At 40.3% G+C, this 19,120-nt stretch overlaps 1 protein-coding gene across 1 annotated transcript in view; it reads right to left on the bottom strand.

The window, feature by feature from the left end:
- Positions 1-19,120, bottom strand: part of C2CD3 (C2 domain containing 3 centriole elongation regulator) — a 116,976-nt gene that overhangs the window by 54,296 nt on the left and 43,560 nt on the right. The window contains exons 19-24 of the mRNA XM_060176841.1: positions 17,511-17,680; positions 14,265-14,388; positions 12,919-13,187; positions 11,970-12,059; positions 7,501-8,103; positions 4,992-5,330 (exon numbers count right to left, since the gene is read on the bottom strand). Coding sequence (XP_060032824.1) covers positions 4,992-5,330; positions 7,501-8,103; positions 11,970-12,059; positions 12,919-13,187; positions 14,265-14,388; positions 17,511-17,680 — 1,595 coding nt within the window. The remainder of the gene's footprint in view (positions 1-4,991; positions 5,331-7,500; positions 8,104-11,969; positions 12,060-12,918; positions 13,188-14,264; positions 14,389-17,510; positions 17,681-19,120) is intronic.

Below are 19,120 nucleotides of genomic sequence, written 5' to 3'. Positions count from 1 at the left end.
CATATCTGAAAAATATAAACTGCTGAGGCCTAGGGATAACATAGTGATTATGCAAAAATGCCTTCATGCATGAAGCTCAAAGGTCTCACTCAGGTTCAATTCTAGACATCACCATAAACAAGAACTCTTCAGTGCTGAGAGTTCTTCTTGTTTTAACCAGTTAATTAGAACTATTGCATTGGAAAAACCCAGAAGAGGAATCAAGAAATCTGGCAGAATCTCCCAACCTCATCTTGATCACTTTATCTGTAAAATAAACAAACACACACACACACACACGCCTAATGGAAAAGATATTTATACTTCTATTTGATTTTTCTTTATTTTTTTTTATTTTTTGCCTCCAGGGTTATTACTGGGGCTCTGTGTCTGCACTATAAATCTACTGATCCTGGAGGCTATTTTTTTCATTTTTGTTGCCCTTGTTGTCATTATTGGATAGGACAGAAAGAAATTGAGAGAGGAGGGGAAGATAAGAGAGGGAGAAAGGTAGACACCTACAGACATGCTTCACTGCTTATGAAATGAACCCCCCCTGCAGGTGGGGAGCCAGGGGCTTGAACTGGGATCCCTACTCTGGTCCTTGCACTTCATACCATGTGTGCTTAACCCAGTGCACCACCACCTCCCCCCTCCCCGATTTTTCTCTTTAAAAAAAGTCAGTTTTATATCAAACTTGCCAAAATGGGTTTCTCTGATGGGGGCAGAAATAAAAAGGCAAGGGGGTCGGGCGGTGGCGCAGTGGGTTAAGCGCATGTGGCGCAAAGCACAGGGACCGGCGTAAGGATCCCCGTTCGAGCCCCCGGCTCCCCACCTGCAGGGGAGTCGCTTCACAGGCGGTGAAGCAGGTCTGCAGGTGTCTATCTTTCTCTCCCCTTCTCTGTCTTCCCCTCCTCTCTCCATTTCTCTCTGTCCTGTCCAACAACGAATTGCGTCAACAAGGGCAATAATAATAACCACAACAAAGCTACAACAAGGGCAACAAAAGGGGGGAAAAATGGCCTCCAGGAGCGGTGGATTCATGGTGCAGGCACTGAGCCCAGCAATAACCCTGGAGGAGGAAAAATAAAATAAAAAAAAGAAATAAAAAGGCAAAAGTTGTGATTTCTGGAGATTCAGTCATGACAGAGAAGTCACTAGCAAACAACTATATGAAAAACAAACAAACAAAAAATCATAGAAAAGCTTCACTAGACAAATCCAGGTTGCCCTGGAAGACATGCCATCCTTAGAAGCTGGGTGAATATGAACCATTGTCTAGGGAGTGAGTGGGCATTTTAGAGCTGAAGGTGTGGCATTTGCCAGCTGCCATTCTGTCACTACTATCATGTAGTCTGACTTGGGAAAAGATGAGAAACTGAGTTTTTTTTTTTTTTTAAGAATTTATTTATTCATGAGAAAGATAGGATAGAGAGAAAGAACCAGACATCACTCTGGTACATGTGCTGCCAGGGATTGAACTCAGGACCTCATGGTTGAGAATCCAATGCTTTATCCACTGCACCACCTCCCGGACCACACAAGAAACTGAGTTCTTAAACCTTGTCCTCAGGGAATATTCTGAGAGGTAAAGGACTCACCTCTGTGAAAGAAAATCATGTAAAACTGGCAACTGAATCCAGAAGAATCAGCCTGGCAAAGTCCCATGCCCCCAAGAGGAAAACCATGTAGGCAGGGCAGCTAACTGGCTGCTCACAATGTGGGCTGGGATACAGACTGTTCTGCTAAATGTGTGGAAAGAACTGTGCAGGCAGTGGAAGCTCTCTTGCTGGGCTGTTTAATCCCACAAGCTACCTGAAGCACTGTCCTCCCCTTTACCTTATAAACAAAGGTGAAAAAATTAAAAAAGAAGGAAAATCTCAAGCATATGGAGACTAAATAACATACTTCTGAATAACACTTGGGTCACACCACCCTTGTTTCTACTTGCCTTTTGCCTTCGGGGTAAACAGTGCAAGCCCTAACTGAAGGTGCCCTTCTTCTAGTACCCACTTGTCTTTTGCCATCAGGGAACCAAAAGCTTAAAGACCTACTCAAGGCCACATCCTGTTTATCCTCAAATTCACTTCCTATTTATCCAGAGAGGGAGATAGACTGCTTCCATTTATTCCTGTTACCAGTATAAATCTTATCTAGAACAAAGAAACTGGGAAGTTGATTTGAACATTGCTCTAGTACCATTGTGCATTCCAAGAATAATAAAGCTTTTCTCCTTTTTGCAAAGCTGATGTGAAGTATCTGGCTTCAGTGGTAGCAGGCACTGGCTCTCATTTTGTTTCACCGTGACTAGTCTCTGAACACTACAATTTTGTGAAACAGCATTGCAGGGAGCATTCCTTCTAACTGACCTCACCTTCCCCCATCAGTGCTAAGGCTCCAGTAAGGCCTCAGGTTAAATCCTACCATGCAGTTTTGCCCAGTAGAAAGGGATCTGTTTTGATTCAAGCAAGGAAGGTGTCTGGATATTGTGGACAGGCAGGTCTGTAGCACAGACCTCTCTTTAACAGTGGAGAGAAGGTTCCCCCAGCATACTGCTCAAGACTGGAAACTATGACCAGACAAAAGCCCCAGAAATTTCAGTGCCACATTCTCTTCTGGGGTAAGCCTCCCCAGCATCATCAATGATAAGCACTTAACCATGAAAGCCTCAGCTAAAAAGTCTGTCTAGCCACTCTCCACCCTTCACTGGGAAGCCAGGTAAGCATATCTTTAGACTAAGTCTTTAGACTAAGTCACTAACAGGAGCATTATCTCCAGTTGGGTCTACAGGAAAGATCTGAACAGCAAGTGAACTCAGAGAATGGGTCTGGTGGGGCACCAGGTGGTGGCGCAGCTGTTTAAGCACACACTGCAGTGAGCAAGGATCCAGGCTCAAGCTCCTGGTGCCTACCTGCAGGGGGAAAGGTTCACGACTGGTGAAGCAGGGCTACAGGTGTCTCTCTCTCTCTCTCCCTCTACCTTTCTCTTCTTTCCCAATTTATTTATCCAATAATACATGAATGTTAAAAAAAAAAAAAAAAGAATGGGTCTGGCACAGCAAGGAATTTCATGCTGAGATTGCTCTTCCCCAACTAGGGCATTGAGAGAACCCTAAAAGTGGACTGGAAAAATAGCTTACTGGGATAGTGTGCTGTTCTGCCACGTGCACACCCAGGCACAATCCTGCCTCCCACTGCACTGAAAGGGGCTTTGGTGCTATAGTCTCCTTGACTCTATGACTCTGTCTCGAAAAAAGAGAAGGAACCCAAAAGATTGAATTCTGCCCCCACCCCAGTGCTGAAAATAAAAGATGATCTTTAAACCAAAGTTAGTGCTTCCTACTGGAATAATAAAGCAAATGCCAAAAAAAAAAAAAAAAAGAAAGAAAGAAGAGAGACAAAGTAAATTTCTCAGAAGTCAATCTTAAAAATACAGAACTAAGGAGTCTAACAGATAATAAAATAATGATTATGAAGAAAATTAACAAACATAAAATGAATAATAATAGAGAATGAAATGAGAAAGAAAATTTAGGAGCAGAGGAAGTTTCTCACCAGACCTAAACTGTAAAAAAATCCAGACAGGGAAACTGGATATGAAAAACAATGAATGAGACAACAATCTACATAGCACAGTGGTTATGAAAAAAGACTTTCATGCCTGAGGTACCAAAGGTCCCAAGTTCAACACCCAGTACCACCATAGGGCAGAGCAGAGCATTTTTTTTTTTTTTACTAGTGCTCTGGTAAAAAACAAAAACCCACCATAATACTATTTATATTACACGGGAAATGAATGAAATTTGAATAATGATTGGGGCCAGGTGGCAGCACACCTGGCTGAGCACGTGTTACAATGTATAAGGAGCCAGGTTCAAGCTCACAGTCCCCACCTTCTGGGGGAAGCTTCATGAGTGGTGAAGCAGGTGTCCCCTGTCTCTCCTCCTCTCCCTCTTCCCCTTCTCTCTCAATATCTGACTGCCCCTATTTTTTTTTAAATTCTAATAATGATTTCACTTAGAAAAAGTGAAGAAATCCCTTGAGAACTATGATACTCTATCAGAAAAAGAAGTATCAGAATAAGGGGTACACCAGAAGGTAAAGAAAGGAAGATGGAAACAGAAGGCCTATCTAAAGAAATAATATTTGAGAAATTTCCCAAAGAAAATAACTAACCATAGAAGTCCAAGAGACTGAAGCAACGCCCAAATTTCTATATGCAAAGATATAGACACCAAAAACATCAGAAGTCAACAATAAAGAAAAATAACATTAAGGTTGATAAGAAAAAACATGTAACTTACAGAAGCATACTGATTACATTGTCTGATAGAAAGACTATCACCAGATTTTCCAGCAAAAACTTTATAGGCTAGCAGAGAGTGGAATGACATACCTATAACTCAAGGACTAAACAGATAAGCAAAAGATAAAGGAGTTTACCACCACTAAGTCTTAAATTGAATCCAGCAATACTTAAACAAAAACAAACAACTGTAACCAATTAGGAGTCAACATACATAAATTAATGAGTGGACTATAGTAGATCATCAAAAAGAAAGCGAAAGGTCACATGAACACAAATCAACAGATGCCAAAAAAAAGCTGATAAAATGTCCAATGAGCTGGGAATAGGAGGAATGTAACTCAACGTAATAAAGGCCACATAAGACAAACCCACAGCTAACATCATACTTAAGGGTGAAAACTGAAATGGTGTCCATTTGGTCACTATTATTTAATACAGTACTAGAGATCTTTTATTGTTTTTGTTATCACCAGGGCTTCACTGCTCTGGGTCATTTTTTCCAGTCAGAGAGAGGCAGAGGTAGCGGGGCAGAAAACAGCACCAGAGTTAAGAAAGACTTTTATATTGCTTATACATTTAGGCTTGAAGAATATAAAAAATATTAAGATCTTGCAGATCCTGTCATGATTTGAAAGATTTGTAAAGACAAGACTCTACCCTGAGGAGTCAGTTGTGTGTTTAAAGATAAGCAGAACAGAACATACCTTTCAAACTCAAGTGCATTGCTCTTTCTACCAGGATGTTGACTGCAAAAGTTCCCTCTGACTCAGCCAGGTCCTCCTGGACTGGGCAGATTTCTGTTGAGGTGCTGCTGTATGGGATATGGGCAGAGGCAGAAGACTTCTGGGGCTCACGTGATGGAGAGAGCTGAGTATCATCACTCTTCCTGGGAAGCTGCTCAGACTCACTGTGGCTGCTGCAGTCCATGGAGTCCAGTTCATGAGTAGGTCCAGGAAGTGAAGAAAGAGAGGAAAGGACAACATGAACTCGCAGGGCAGCTCCTGAGAGATTGGAAGCATTTCGTCCAAACAGAGGATACACACCTGGAAGACGACAGAAAAAAGTAGAGAGTCTAGTGTTTATGAACTTATCACACTCACTAACCTTGGAGGTTATGTTCATTGAGGTTGAGGTTCTCCCTTCTTCAGCAGGCTGAGAGGTCCCAACAAACCAAGTCATAGAAGAAATTGTGAAATTAGCATGTAATTTAAGAATTTTCTTCTTTTGTCATTGCCAGGGTTTTACTGCTTTGACTGACCATGAAATAAAAAGGACATTGAGACTGTGTGTGTGTGTGTGTGTGTGTAAGATACCACAAAGTCTAAGTTTCCTTTAATGCAAGAGGAGAAAGGAGAGGTTAGACTGAGACCCGGGTTGAACACATGATAAAGCAGGCACATTATCCAAGTGAGCTATTTTGCTGGCACACAATATGAGAATTTCTACCCTCACCCCCACCCCCAGCAATACACTGTTTCTTTCTTTCTTTCTTTCTTTCTTTCTTTCTTTCTTTCTTTCTTTCTTTCTTTCTTTCTTTCTTTCTTTCTTTCTTTTTTTTGGCCTCCAGGGTTGTTGCTGTGGCTAGGTGACTGTACCATGAATCACTGCTCCTGGAGGCTCCCCCCCTTCTGTTGCCCTTGTTTTATTGTTGTGGTTATTATTGTTGTTGATGTCGTTGTTAGATAGGACAGAGAAAAATGGAGAGAGGAGGGGAAGACAGAGAGGGGGAGAGAAAGATAAGACACCTGCAGACCTGCTTCACCGCTTGTGAAGCGACTCCCCTGAAGGTGGGGAGCCGGGGTCTCCAACCCGGATCCTTATGCCGGTCCTTGCACTTTGTGCACATGTGCTTCACCTACCGCCCGACCCCCCACTGTTTATAATGGGAAAACAGATCTTTAAGTCAAAACCAAATGGTTCCCCAGGCAGAGCTGTTGAGGAAGACATTAAAAGGCTGAGAAGCAACTTAGATCATTTGTGAAACTTCTGAAAAATACAAGATCTAGGTTCAAGCCTGGTCCAACCTCATTGCGGAATGCTTCAGTGCTCTCGTCTCTTATTTTTCTGTTTCTTTCTCTATCTAAAAACTGTATGCCACAGCAGTGAAGCCCTCGTGACAATAAAAAACAAGTAGAAGAGTTGATGAAGTGGCATGTCTTCTCTTCCACATACATATTCCATTAGTTTCTTTTCCTAGGCATTTCCTCATCACAGTGCTCAGTTTAGTCTTGTTTCATCAACTAAAGAGCATTTGGAAGGGATGAAAAAAGTTGTGGCAGAAAAAAGAAAAACGGATCAGAATTTGTTGAGGCACCACTGAGAATACTTGTCTCAGAGTCCTCCATGCTTCACTGGAATTCCTTACTACTCTTATTTCTCATAGACTTACAGCTTATTGAAATCAGGGACTATTTCTTATGTATCTTTGAAGTCCTTGGGCTAAATGTATCTACTAAGTATTGAATAAATGTTTCAAAGCATCAAGCACATAATACCACTTGTAAAATATTATCTTTTCCCTCTCTCCTTTGTGAGCTAGTTTATTTTATTGATTTATTTTTAAAATTTATTTATTCATGAGAAAGCCAGAAGGAGAGAAAGAACCAGGCATCACTCTGGCACATGTGCTGCCAGGGATTAAACTCTGGACTGCATGGTTGAGAATTCAATGCTTTATCCACTGTGCCACCTCCCGGACCACTGAGCTAGTTTATTACCATGTGGATCTTCTTGATGATTCCAAAATATACTGACCAGAGAGAAAAGAATATTCTAGTGTTACTAGGTAGTATGTTATTTACCATTACGAGAGAGAGAGAGAAAAAAAAAGAGCATCCAAGATTATAAAATATATGTTGTAGCTCCAAAAATTCACTCATTCAAGGTACCATGTCAGGCACAAAAATTTGATGAATTTGTATGCACCCTAACATTATATAGTATAGAGCCTGTTCTCAGATATGTACTGACCCACCGAAGTATACTGATACTTGATAAAGTCCATTTTTAATGCAAACAAACTTTTCTTTTTTAAAATCTCTCTTGTTACAGAAAAAAAAAAGTCTGTGACTTATAGGTAAGTCTGCATTATCATGAGCCATATATCTCACAGAAATTCTAGAAGGATCTATAAAATAATGCTGAGAGGTGTCTTACATAGTGTTTGTTACAGAGCAGGTACTCAAACCATGGGAGCTGAGGTTGGATTCTTACCACTGATGGTTAGTGTCCGTGCTGACCTTTCTCCAAGTCTGGCCAGGTCCACATAGGCTGAGCCAATCCAGCTGTCTGTTTGATGGGGTCTCTCCACACTGTCATTGCCAAAAGCCCGCCATACTTGGATTTCTAACCTCTCTTCCCTGAAGTACCAAAGTAATGATGGGCCTTTAGTGACTTCTGCTCTTTTGGATGCCTTGAAAGTAACCATGATCTGCTTTTTGCTTGTGCATTCCTTAGGTTTCTTAAGAGGGGTCCAAAAACCTTCATGATCATATAGTTTATAGCGAAGGTAGCAATATGTGTTTTTATGGATATGTGTCTGGCCAGCAAACAACACACAATGAATAGGTAGCCAGAGCCTTGGGGTGGAGATGGTGATGGTGGCTGGCTCTTCTTCATCCACCTTGACTAAATCCTTCAGCTTATTCTCAAAGTTCCAGCCCAATAGTTCGGCAGCTTCCAATACCCGTTCTCTGTCTCCAGGGTGGGTGAAGGAAATGGAAAGCTCCAGACCACCCACAATCTTCTGCATGAGATCCAAACCATGAGGCAGCATCCCATCTTCTGGTAAAATGATAGGATACCATCCTGTGATCCCTTGTAGTAGAAAAAGATGTTCAATTATTATCTTAAAAGTAAAACAAACAAAAAATCTACCCACTTGAAGCTACTATCAGTCTGGGCTAAGACAAAATAGAATATAAATATATACTCCTAGTACATTGGAGTTCATCTGTTCACTGAAAGGCAAAGAGATCAGATAGAAATACAGTCCCTTCCTATGAGAGGGAAGCTTCACAAGTGGTGAATTGGTATTGAAGGTATTCCTCTTTCTTACTATCTCTACCTCCCCTTCTCTTGATTTGTCTCTATCCAATAAATAAATATATGCATATATGAATATAAACAAACAATTACAAAGGCCAGGAATTGGAAGACCTGCAGCTTTCCCTTGGTTCAGCTCAAAACTAGTGGTTTATTTTGGGTACAGTATAACTTCCTTACCTGAATAATGAGAAAATTAATGGTGATATTTTTATTGCTAACTATACAGACTTATGAATGTCAGATAAGATAAATAGTCCTGGAAGAGTGTTTAAATAAAGACATGCATTATAAAAAAATGTGACATATGATTATGGTGCCATGATATAATGGAGAAGACATGGGAAACGGTATCAATCAAGATCTGGACTCTAGCTCCAAGTCTTCCAGCAAGGGAACCATCCTTAATAAAACACTGACTGAGAGACAGAAACTAGATTAGTATATATTGGGTTGTCAGAAAGGTCATGATGTATTTTTGTATGTTTTTCTACACAAAAATGTGCCCTGACTTTTTCAACAAGCCAATAATAAGTTATTCTTTATTGAGTTTTCACATGTCAGCAATACATATATATATATATATATATTCATTAATTACATTAATGAATTCTTCTGAAGCTGTGAGGATTAACTAGAATGAATTGTGAAAAGTGAAAGCTCAGAGAACTGTGTAAGTTACTGTAGTTACCAAATAGCAGAGCTTTACTTTGAGCCCAAGTTAACTGGATCTAATGTCTAAATTCTACCTATACCTCAGGTACATAGTTTCTGAATTTAGAATAGTTCAGAATTCAGGAAGGTAATCAAGTATATAAACTGAATATAATGTAATAGTAGTGATATGAGCTAGGGATTGTTTAATGCATTCTTTAAAATGTCAAACAGTATATATATCTCAGTATGTTTGGGCCGTATGGCCTCTGTAGTAACTGCCTATATAAGTAAGTGACCAAAGAATAGGTATCAACAAATATGTTCCAACAAAGTATGACTTGGGGCCTGGTGGTGGCACACCTGGTTGAGCACAGGTATTACAATGCACAAGGACCAGGATTCGGGCCCCTCAGTCCCAACCTGCAGGGAGAAAGCACTGCAAGTGGTGAATCAGTGCTGCAGGTGTCTCTCTGTCCCCCCCTATAACCCTCTTGATTTCTGGCTGTCTCTATCCAATAAATAAAGATGGTTAAAAAAAAAAAGTTAAAAAAAAAGGCTATAATGTAAGTCAGAAAATAGTCTTACATTAGTCACGGGCAGCTATAGCAATATATTAATTTAATTATTAAAAACTTGATTTTATGAATTTCATAATTATGTAAAGATAGATTGTGAATTGGTAATAATAGTCACTATTTTTTTTGGTGGCCATTTTTTTTTTTATTGGACAGAAATTGAAAGGGGAGGGGAAGATACAGGGAGATAGAAAGAGAGACACCTACAGCCCTGCTTCTCCACTTTCAAAGTTTCCCCCGTTGTAGGTGGGGACCAGGGGCTTGAACCTGCGTCCTTGTGCACTGTAATGCATGTGCTTAACCAGGTGTGCCACTGCCTGACCCCTCACTCTATTTTTTTTTAAAGGACTGACTATACTTTACAGATATGATGATTTTAATTTATTGAAATTATCTTGCTAAAGGTCACTCAAAGTTTTATGAATTTTGGAAAACGCATTGGAGCATTCTGAATTTTCATTTTTAAGATGAGGAAGTTGAACATTTTAATCTCAAAAATTCAGTCAAACAATCTTGATCTTAGAACCTTATCTCTGGACATTAGTTTCCCTGCAACTTAATGGTTCTTAAGTCTGTTTTAGTCACAGACTCTGATTCTAGTGAAAGTTATCTTCAGACAAAAATACAAATGCATGTAAACACAAAACTTCACATAAATTCAGCACTGCTGAAATAGATGGTTCTTTTTGCTCTGTGACTTTGCAATTGAGATATTCACTGGAGGTGGTCTGGGAGGTGGCACAAGGGATAAAGCTTTGGACTCTAAAGCATAAGGTAGCAGCACATGTACCAGAGTGATGACTAGTTCTTTCCCTCCTCCTATCTTTCTCATTAATAAACAAAATTGCAAGAGAGAGAGAGAGAGAGAGGGAGGGAGAGAGAGAAGTACTTTGTGTTAGATCACAAAGCAAGTGACAGTGACAGAAGTGAAATCTGAACCTACAGCAAGTTCTGCAGACTTCTCTGTGTAGGTACACAGCACCTGTTCATGTGAGTACTGCTCAGGTTTCAGTTCACAATTAGATGTACTGGATGTGGACTAGAACTATGGAAACTAAATTATACAATCCAAGGGATAAAGAAAAGCAAGAGAAGGAAGACATTTATTGAGTGCCTACTGCTTTATGTAGCCTATTTCACTAAGTATAATATGAGACTTGTCAGGATTAACTGTTTTCATTCAAGCGCTGACAAAACTGGGTTTTACAGAAGGAAAGATCACTTTGTCAAGGTCACCAAGCTAGTAGCAAGATGGGACCAATATTTCCAGAGTGCTTGGTGAGTGTGCTTTTTTTTTTTTTTTTTTTAAGATATAAATGGAGAGGGAGAGGAGAGAGGGAAGGAGAGAGAGAGGAAGCACGGGAAAGAGAAGAGACAGAATGGAGGGAGAAGGAGAAGAGGGGAAAAAGAAAGAGGAGGGAGAGAAGAGACAAGAGAGAGAGAGAGAGAGAGAGAGAGGAGAAAGAGACATACCATAGCACCAAAGTTTCCTTCAATGTGGTAGGGGCTGGGCTTGAACCTGGGTCATACACATGGCAAAGTAACGTACTATCCAAGTGAGCTATTTTGCCAGCCTGACTGTTTTGGGGCTCTTTTCTTGTCTTTTAATCTTTCTTCATGAGAGGAGAAAATACAATGAAAAAGAATGAGCGAATCTGGATTTGATTTCTACTACTGGCCCTTATTGTGAGGCTTTTACAAATCATTTAACCTCTGTGAGCCCAAGCTTTCTGCACTGTCAAAGTAAAATAATAAGGCTCTGTGTATCCCTGCCAGGTGAGGTTATCATGAAGCTCAAATAAGATCTAAGGAAAAAAAAAAACTTCATAAAATGATACACAAAGTAATTAATATGTGTCACCATATGTATTATAGTAGCATCATCATCATCTTTTTTGAAGATAATTGCCACTGTTTTGGGTTTCTTTGCTTCATTAGAAGACCTCTGACATGGTCTTAAGAGAGTATGTAAAATACTCTTGGAGAAAACTTCTGAAGTATCTGGGAGAATTCAGAAGCATTCACTAAGGGGTCATAACGTCTTCTGAGTATCTTGCTAGTGTGCCAGAAGATGATTGCTTGCAGGGAAATGAACAGGAAAGGATGAGCTCAATCATGGACAGAAATTAAGAAATAAGAACAGAATGGAAAACACAAAGTAGAACTTGGATTGGGTGTGGTGTATTGCAACAAGGAAAGGACTTCGTGGGAGGGGTGAAGGAGAAAGAGAGAAAAGGGGGCTTACAGGTCTTGGTGTGTGATGGTGGAGGAGGACCTAGGCTGGAGGTGAGAACGTTTTGCAGAAAACTGAGAAATTTTGCAAATGTATCAACAACTGTATTTACTGTTAGCCATTAATTCCCCCCCCCCCCACAAAGAAAAGAACTGATAACTGAGGATCCTTACCAGATCTCTTGACCAGCAGCTCTTTTGTTGGAATCTTTACGACTCCAAGCAGATAATCTTTGAATGACTCGATACTGGGTATAGCACTGGCTGTTAAATCAAGTGAAAAAAGAGAGATTATTTTGTGGTCTACTGACCAAAGGGATTGTGTTTATAGTACATTGATATAATTTTCCAATTATACTCACTAAACTGTTATAAAATGCATCTTATGTTATAAGATCATCTTACCTCATTCAAAGCTCACTAACTTTATTAAATCATTATAGAGGATTTATCTAAAAATAAGTTTATAAATTATAAATTAATGTAAAAATTTAAAATTAATTTTAAGTACTTTTTAATGTTTTATTGGATACAGAGAGAAATCAAGAGGGCAGGGGAGATAGGAAGAGAGAAAGAGAGACACCTGAAATACTACTTGGCTGTGAAGTGTGTTTCTTGCAGGTGGGGCCTGGATGCTTACATCTGGGTCTTTGTGCCTGGTGATGTGTGCACGCAACCATGTGTGCCACCACCTGGCCCCCCCCCCTTTTTTCCCTCCTTTTTACCACTATAAGCTCAGATCTGGCTTATGGTGGTGGGGGAATTGAACTTGGAAGCCTCGGGCATGAGAGTCTCTTTGTATAACTATTATGATATCAGGCTCCCATCTGGCCCCTGTATTTTTAATTAAAAAAAAATCAAGCATATAGAAATATTAAAATATGACAGTAAGTTCTTATATAGCCTTCACTTAGTTAACCACTAATATCCTGACATATTTCATCTTTCATACACATACACACACAGAGTGAATACATATTCTAACTTTTTTGCTGTTTCCATCAGAAGTTAAGCTGCAGACATTCTAGCACCTCACACTTCAGCATTTATCTTTTAGGAAAAGCCATTCCATTGAAAAATAATCTATTTTAATTCTGATAGTGATTAGTCATTTGGTGCTCACCTGACTTGGTATCTTCATGATAAACAGCAAAAGTGATCTCTGCAAACTCTAACAGCTCTGCGAGGAAGCAGGCCTCTCCACTGCAGTGCTGAGTTACTAAGTTACATGGGAACTCAAAGTGATGAGAGAACTCAGGGCAGAAGGAACAAGCCACAGGGCGTGTTCTGCGCTGTTCTCCCCTGGGCAGGAAGGAGATATGAGTGGTAACAAAGGCATTGACCCCAATTGTGGCGCTGAACTGTAAGGCAGGTTCCTGCTCAGCTAAAGCCCTGTTGGAGAGAAGAGCGGGAATAAGGTAATATAAGAAATCAGCTTGACTTCTTTAGAAAGCATCTTTCCACTAAGAACACTTAGTGACCCAGTGTCGTATGCTTTACATCACTCTGGTACCTGTGCTGCTAGGGATTGAACTCAGGACCTCATGTTTGAGGGTCCAATGCTTTATCCACTGTGCCACCTCCCAGATCACTGTTCATATTTTTATAGGCTTTCTTTTTTCTTTTTGTTTCTCTCCCTTCCCTTCCTTTCCTTTCTCTTCCCTTCTTTTCCTTTCCTTTCTTTCTTGCTGCCCTCTCTCCCTTCTTTCATTTATTAGATAGAGACAGAGAAAAATTGATAGGGAAGGGGGAGATTGAAAGGGGGAGAAAAAGAGAGACACCTACAGCAGTTTCACTACTCACAAAGTTTGCCCCTTACAAGTGGGGACCAGGGGCCTTAACCCAGGTCCTTGCCTATTGTAACATGTATGCTCAACCTGGTGTGCCAACACCTAGCCTCCTATATGACTCACTTAAATTTTTAAAAAGAAAGAAAAAGAGAGAGAGAGAAGTGAGTCATATAAGATAAAAAGAGACAGAGAGAAATTGAGAGGGGGAGAAAGAAAGACATCTGCAACACTGCTTCACCATAGTGAAGTTTCCCCCCTTTAAGGGTGGGGCCAGGAGCTTGAGCCTGGGTCCTTGCTCACAGTAATGTGTACAATCAACCAGGTGCACCACCCTCCAGCCCCAGCCCTAGATGATTTAAGAGAAAAAGAGGGAGGAAGAGGAGGTGGAGGAGGAGGAGGAGGGGAAGAGTTTTAGTGAATGAACTAAAAATTGTGCACAAGAAAGTTTTGCATCTCTGAGCCTCCTCATGTGAAGAGCAGTGGAAAAGGATCTTAGGGGTGGAGGAAATAGCATACTGGTTATGTGAACAAACTCTCATGCCTGAGACTCCAAGGTGCCAGGTTCAATCCCCCACACTACCATAAGCCAGAGTTGAGCAGTGTTCTGGTAAAAAAAAGAAAAAGAAAGAAAGAAAAAAGAAAAGGATCTGAGAATTTTACTTTTCTAGGATGGACTTACTTGGCTGCTGCTTGCAGACCACAGGCTCTGATAATCTGGACTGAGATAGAAACAGCTCGGGCAGCAAGCACTCCCTGTGCTGTCCTTGGAGTACATCTGTACCTCAGGCCCACATCCAGTAAGCCTGAAAAATGAGGACAAAAGGAAAAAACAGATTAAAAGGCTGGGGGAATTTCCATTATGGCTATGAAGAAAGGAAGGAAAGAAAGAAAGGGAAAGAGGGAGAGAGGGGATAAGCACTACAATCCTAATGAACACTAAGGCAGAGAATCTGTCCATGTTCACAATTCAATTTATATTATTGTACTTTAGAATGTAGGTCAGTATTTTCACTTTACATTCAACTGCTTGTCAAGGCCACACAACTATCAGAGGCAGAATCTAACTTTAGCACATCTAAAATCCCAGTTGTTAGAAAACTGCGATGAACTCTAGCCATTCTTTTGAAAATTTAAAAGCCTTTCTAACTATGGTGTCCCACTCATACTTCTACCATATTATCAGCACCATCCAAAACACCCTTTATAAACCATACTTTGATGAAAATCCTATTATTCTACCATTTCTTCTTTTGGTTTTCTTTTTGCAGTATTGAGGTCTTGCATATGTGTGATTCCACCCCTCTTGGGACAAATTTTCAATCTTTATACTTCATACAGAGACAGAGGGACAGACAGAGACACAGATGCACAGACACCCCAGCACTGCTCCACCATCTGTGGATCTCCCCTCCATTTGGAGCCAGGGTTCGAACCCAGAACCTCACACATAGTAAGGTGTGCACACTATAGGTGAGCTATCCTGGGGCCAGATTACATGAGGTTTTATATTCTCTAAGTCCTTTAATCATAGTTCTTTAAAGGACATTTGTTCAGTCTGACACATAACTGGAGACATATGGTCTATATCAAAAAGTTGACAAAAGTTGCTCCTGTGCAGTGTTTGCTGAAGATTTGACATTTTTCTTTCATTTATTTATTTTTGTATTATATACTATTTTTTAAAAAATTTATTTACTTTCCCTTTGTTGCCCTTGTTTAACATTGTTGTGGTTATTGATGTCGTTCTTGGATAGGACAGAGAGAAATGGAGAGAGGAGGGGAAGACAGAGAGGGGTAGAGAAAGACAGACACCTGCAGACCTGCTTCACCACTTGTGAATCAACTCCCCTACAGGTGGGGAGCTGGGGGCTCGAACCGGGATCCTAAAGCCGGCCCTTGTGCTTTGCGCCACGTGTGCTTAACCCGCTGCGCCACCGCCTGACTGCCATTATGTACTATTTCTAACATATTCTGCTGAGCTTTCTTTTTCAAAGAAAGATGTTATCTTGCCTAGAAGTAGAAGAATTATTATTATTTTGTTTTTCTCTTTTCTTTTGTAGCCATCTGACCAGCAGTTGCTAGTTTACTGGCACAGAAAACCTCACTAATTTCTTATGGAGTCTCTAGTCAGTTCAACCAGGTTAGATCAGCTACCAGTCAAGAGCAGTCCTCCTCATCTTCCTCCTTTTGACTTATTTTTCTTATATGTGTATTTATTATTGGAAAGAGACAGTGAGAAATTGAGAGGGGAGGAGGAGACAGAGAGGGAGAGACACCTGCAGCCCTGCTTTACCACTCATGAACCTATCCCCCTGTAGGTGGGGACCAGGGACTTGAACCTGGGTCCTTGTGCACTGTAATATGTGCACTTAACCAGGTGCACCACCACCTGGCCTCCAAACTCAACCTACTTAACTGGCACCATGTGACACTAAGAAGTAGGCTACCAAGGCAAGAAGAATTATCTACTATTATTTGTAGTGCCAGGGCCTTGAGCATGTACCCTCTCACTGCTACCAGGCCACTTTTTCATCCATATATATATACATGGATGAAAATATATGTATTTACCCCAAAGGTTAGGACAGGGGGCTTAAACATAGGTCCTTGTGTATGGTATAAAGTGTGCGCTCAACTCTGTGCATCACCACTTAGTTTTTGAACAAGACCAAATTCCAAGAGCCTTTTGGAGTCAACCAAATGTTTGCTAACTTCACATTTCAGAGAAAGCTTTTATTAATTTAATTTAATTTTTTAATTTGCCACCAGGGTTATCACTGGGGTTCAATGCCAGCACTATGAATTCATTGCTCCTGGCAGCCATATTTCCTTTTCTCTCTCTCTCTCTCTTTCATGATTGATAAGATAGAGAGAAATTAAAAGGGAAGAGGAGATAGAGAGGGAGAGAGAAAGACACCTGCAGACCTGCTTCACCACTTGTGGAGCTTTCCCCCTACAAGTGGGAAGCAGGGGCTTGAACCTGGGTCCTTGCACATGGTAGGTAATATGTGCACTCAATTAGGTGTGCCACTGCTCAGCCCCCCAAAGCTGTAAGGAATAGCAGAACAAGCTAGTCAGTGAGAATAAAGAGAAACAACTCAATGTCAACCATGGTGAGATGTTGATAAATATTAAAATATGTAAAACATATATAAAAATATTTGTAGATACAATAAAATATTTTGTTTTGGCAGATGCTATCCAATGACCAAATACAGTAACTTTATTTAGAACACTAATTCTAATTATTCTAATTATCTGATGATGTATTAGGGGTATAGGTCATCCTTTGAAACCATCAGGATATAATTCATACCTCTAAATTCTTATTAATCTCTTCCAACTTTAAGTCCTAACCTCTTCCTTGCAGTGTTAAAAGTTCATGCATGGGAGCCGGGCAGTGGCACACCCAGTTAAATGAACATAGTACTAAGCATAAGGACATGGGTTAGAGCCCTGGCTCCCCACCTGCAGTGGGGATGCTTCACAAGCAGTAAAGCAGGTGTGCAGGTGTCTTTCTCTCCCCCCTTCCTCAATTTTTCTCTGTCTTATCAAATGAAAAGGATAGGGAGTTCATGCTATCTCCCACCAATATCACATCTGCTTATGTTGCCTTGGGATAAGCATTCTGAGTATACCTACATACTACTTACTGTGAGAACTTACTAAATGACTGCTGAAATTAAAGGTGAAATGAGACAATATTTCCATAATCTATGGTATTAAGAATTTTCTAGGATTATATGCAATATCTGTAGTGTGTATTCATATATATTCACTTTTTATGGAAGGTGTCACAAGTGTTTCACCAGATTCATAACAGTAACAGTAAGTAACACAAAATGGGAAGAATAACTAACTTAGAAATAAGTCATATTTTTTTATACTGACTTTGAAAGGGAAAGACAAGCCAGTTTTCAATTACCTGATGAGTGGTTTAGTTCTTTCCTGTTCTCAAGCCTGGAGGTTAAAGGGAGATTGAAGGTCTGTATTCCCACATGCTCATGGTGCTGCATGGTTACCACAGAACAGATCCTTGATAATGGCAAGGTTCCCTTGGCAACCATCTGGTCTCTCACATTAGGATAATAGTATCTGAAAGTCACAAAAGCACAAGCTGTCAGCTTGACAAATTAGGTGCATGAATGATTCAGTCTGCTCCAGGGATCAGTTTTAAGTACTTAATTATCTTTGGAGCCTAACAGTTCTGTTTTGTGATATATAGATTTGATCATATCTGGTTAGATTTACTGGCTATGAAGAAGAGCTACACCATCTATATACCCTGTGTTGAGGAAAAAGCCTAGCTTCCCACTGGCTTTCTGTTTTGGGTATCTGCAGCTGGTGTGGAAGTCTGGAAATAGCTACTTCTGTGGGTGTTCACTGCAGAGCAAAAGTGGTGCTGGGGCTGGGGAGGTAGCATAATGGTTATGCAAAAAGACTTTCATACCCAAGTTCCAAATTCAATCCCTAGCATCATCATAAGCCAGAACTGATGAGTGATCTGGGGAAAACAAAAACAAAAACATTCTAAGTGGATTAGTCTGTTTCTTACATGCAGCCTGTCCTAAGCCCCTCACATTTGGAGTGGTTAACTAGCAGTTGTTCTACTTTCTTCTTCTTTTTAAAAACATTTATTTATTCCCTTTTTGTTGCCCTTTTTTTTTAATTGTTGTAGTTATTGTTGTTGTTAGTGATGTCGTCATTGTTGGATAGGACAGAGAGAAATGGAGAGAGGAGGGGAAGACAGAGAGGAGGAAAGAAAGATAGACACCTGCAGACCTGCTTCACCGCCGGTGAAGCAACTCACCTGCAGGTGGGGAGCTGGGGGCTTGAACCGGGATCCTTACACCAGTCCTTGTGCTTTGCGCCACCTGCGTTTAACCCGCTGTGCTACCACCCGACTTCCGCTCTACTTTCATATGCCAAAGCATTCCATTGTTAGATTATAAAGTTGCAAGTCAAAACAAATTTCCATCAGATTGTCTATAGGAAAAATTTATGGAAAGAGGGCACACTTTTCTAGTTCTGTTCTGGATGCTGTTTCTTCTCCTTTTTTATTTGTACTCTTAGTTATTTTAGTTAGGTTACCGGGGATGGGGGTGTAAAGGTAGAGATTATCTACATTTATTTAATGTCTGTATTCACTCTATTATTACTGTTATAAATATACCAAATTATGTGACATGAGTGAATTTATATTTTACAAAGGTTACTCTTCTGTTAGTTGGAAGATGAGATTACAAGAAACAAATCTACAAGATGGGACACCAGTTAGAAGGTCAACACAAAATTGAAGCATGGTATGATGAGGATCTGAACTAAACAAAGCAATAGGAGAAAATAAAAAATGTCCTGATATACATAAGAGATTTTAGGAGTAGAAGTAAGCAAACTTCACTTCCAAATATAAACTGTGGTTAGAAGTATGAGATTAACTGCTCCCAAGAGATTAATGTAAGATAGGGATTAAGGGGCTGCTTAGCTTTCTTAGAAGTCAACCTAGGTTGGTTGAGAAGGATATTCTTGGTGGAT

The sequence above is a fragment of the Erinaceus europaeus genome, chromosome 17, assembly GCF_950295315.1.
Source record: "Erinaceus europaeus chromosome 17, mEriEur2.1, whole genome shotgun sequence".
NCBI lineage: Eukaryota > Metazoa > Chordata > Mammalia > Eulipotyphla > Erinaceidae > Erinaceus > Erinaceus europaeus.
This window is presented reverse-complemented; position numbering and strand designations above follow the sequence as displayed.